Raw genomic sequence first — 536 nt, 5'->3', positions numbered from 1 at the left:
CCCAGAGTCTTCACGGTGGGGTTGGTGACCCCCAGAAGCTTCATGATGGGGTTGGTGACCCCCAGAGGCTTCACGCTGGGCCTGGTGACCCCCAAAGGCTTCACGCTGGGCCTGGTGACCCCCAAAGGCTTCACGCTGGGCCCGGTGACCCCCCGAGGCTTCACGCTGGGCCCGGTGACCCCCAGAGGATTCACGATGGGGCTGGTGACCCCCCAAGTGTCTCATCATCACCCCACATCATCCCAACGCCACCAGTTGCCCCCTCCCACCGCCGCCCCCCGAAAAGCTTCGAGTGCGGGGATTGCAAGAAACTTTTCAGCACCGAGACGTCCCTCCACGTCCACCGGAGGATCCACACGGGGGAAAGGCCTTATCCCTGCCCGGAATGTGGGAAAGCTTTCCGGCAATCCACCCACCTCAAGGATCACCGGCGGCTCCACACGGGGGAGAGGCCCTTCCGCTGCCCCGACTGCGGCAAAGCCTTCGCCATCGCGGTGCGTTTGGCCGAGCACCGGCGCATCCACACCGGGGAGAGG

At 65.5% G+C, this 536-nt stretch overlaps 1 protein-coding gene across 1 annotated transcript in view; it reads left to right on the top strand.

Moving 5' to 3' along the window:
* The window catches only part of ZNF574 (zinc finger protein 574), a gene marked incomplete at its 3' end in the record, with an annotated part of 2,296 nt that extends 1,763 nt beyond the window's left edge, over window positions 1–533 (top strand). Inside the window, exon 3 of the mRNA XM_014961643.1 lies at window positions 6–533. Coding sequence (XP_014817129.1) covers window positions 6–533 — 528 coding nt within the window. The remainder of the gene's footprint in view (window positions 1–5) is intronic.
* Window positions 534–536: the final 3 nt, after the last annotated feature.

Source organism: Calidris pugnax, unplaced genomic scaffold (assembly GCF_001431845.1).
Source record: "Calidris pugnax isolate Ruff unplaced genomic scaffold, ASM143184v1 scaffold801, whole genome shotgun sequence".
In the NCBI taxonomy this organism is placed as follows: domain Eukaryota; kingdom Metazoa; phylum Chordata; class Aves; order Charadriiformes; family Scolopacidae; genus Calidris; species Calidris pugnax.
Note: the sequence above shows the minus strand (reverse complement) of the source record. Positions and strands in the feature narration are given on the sequence as shown.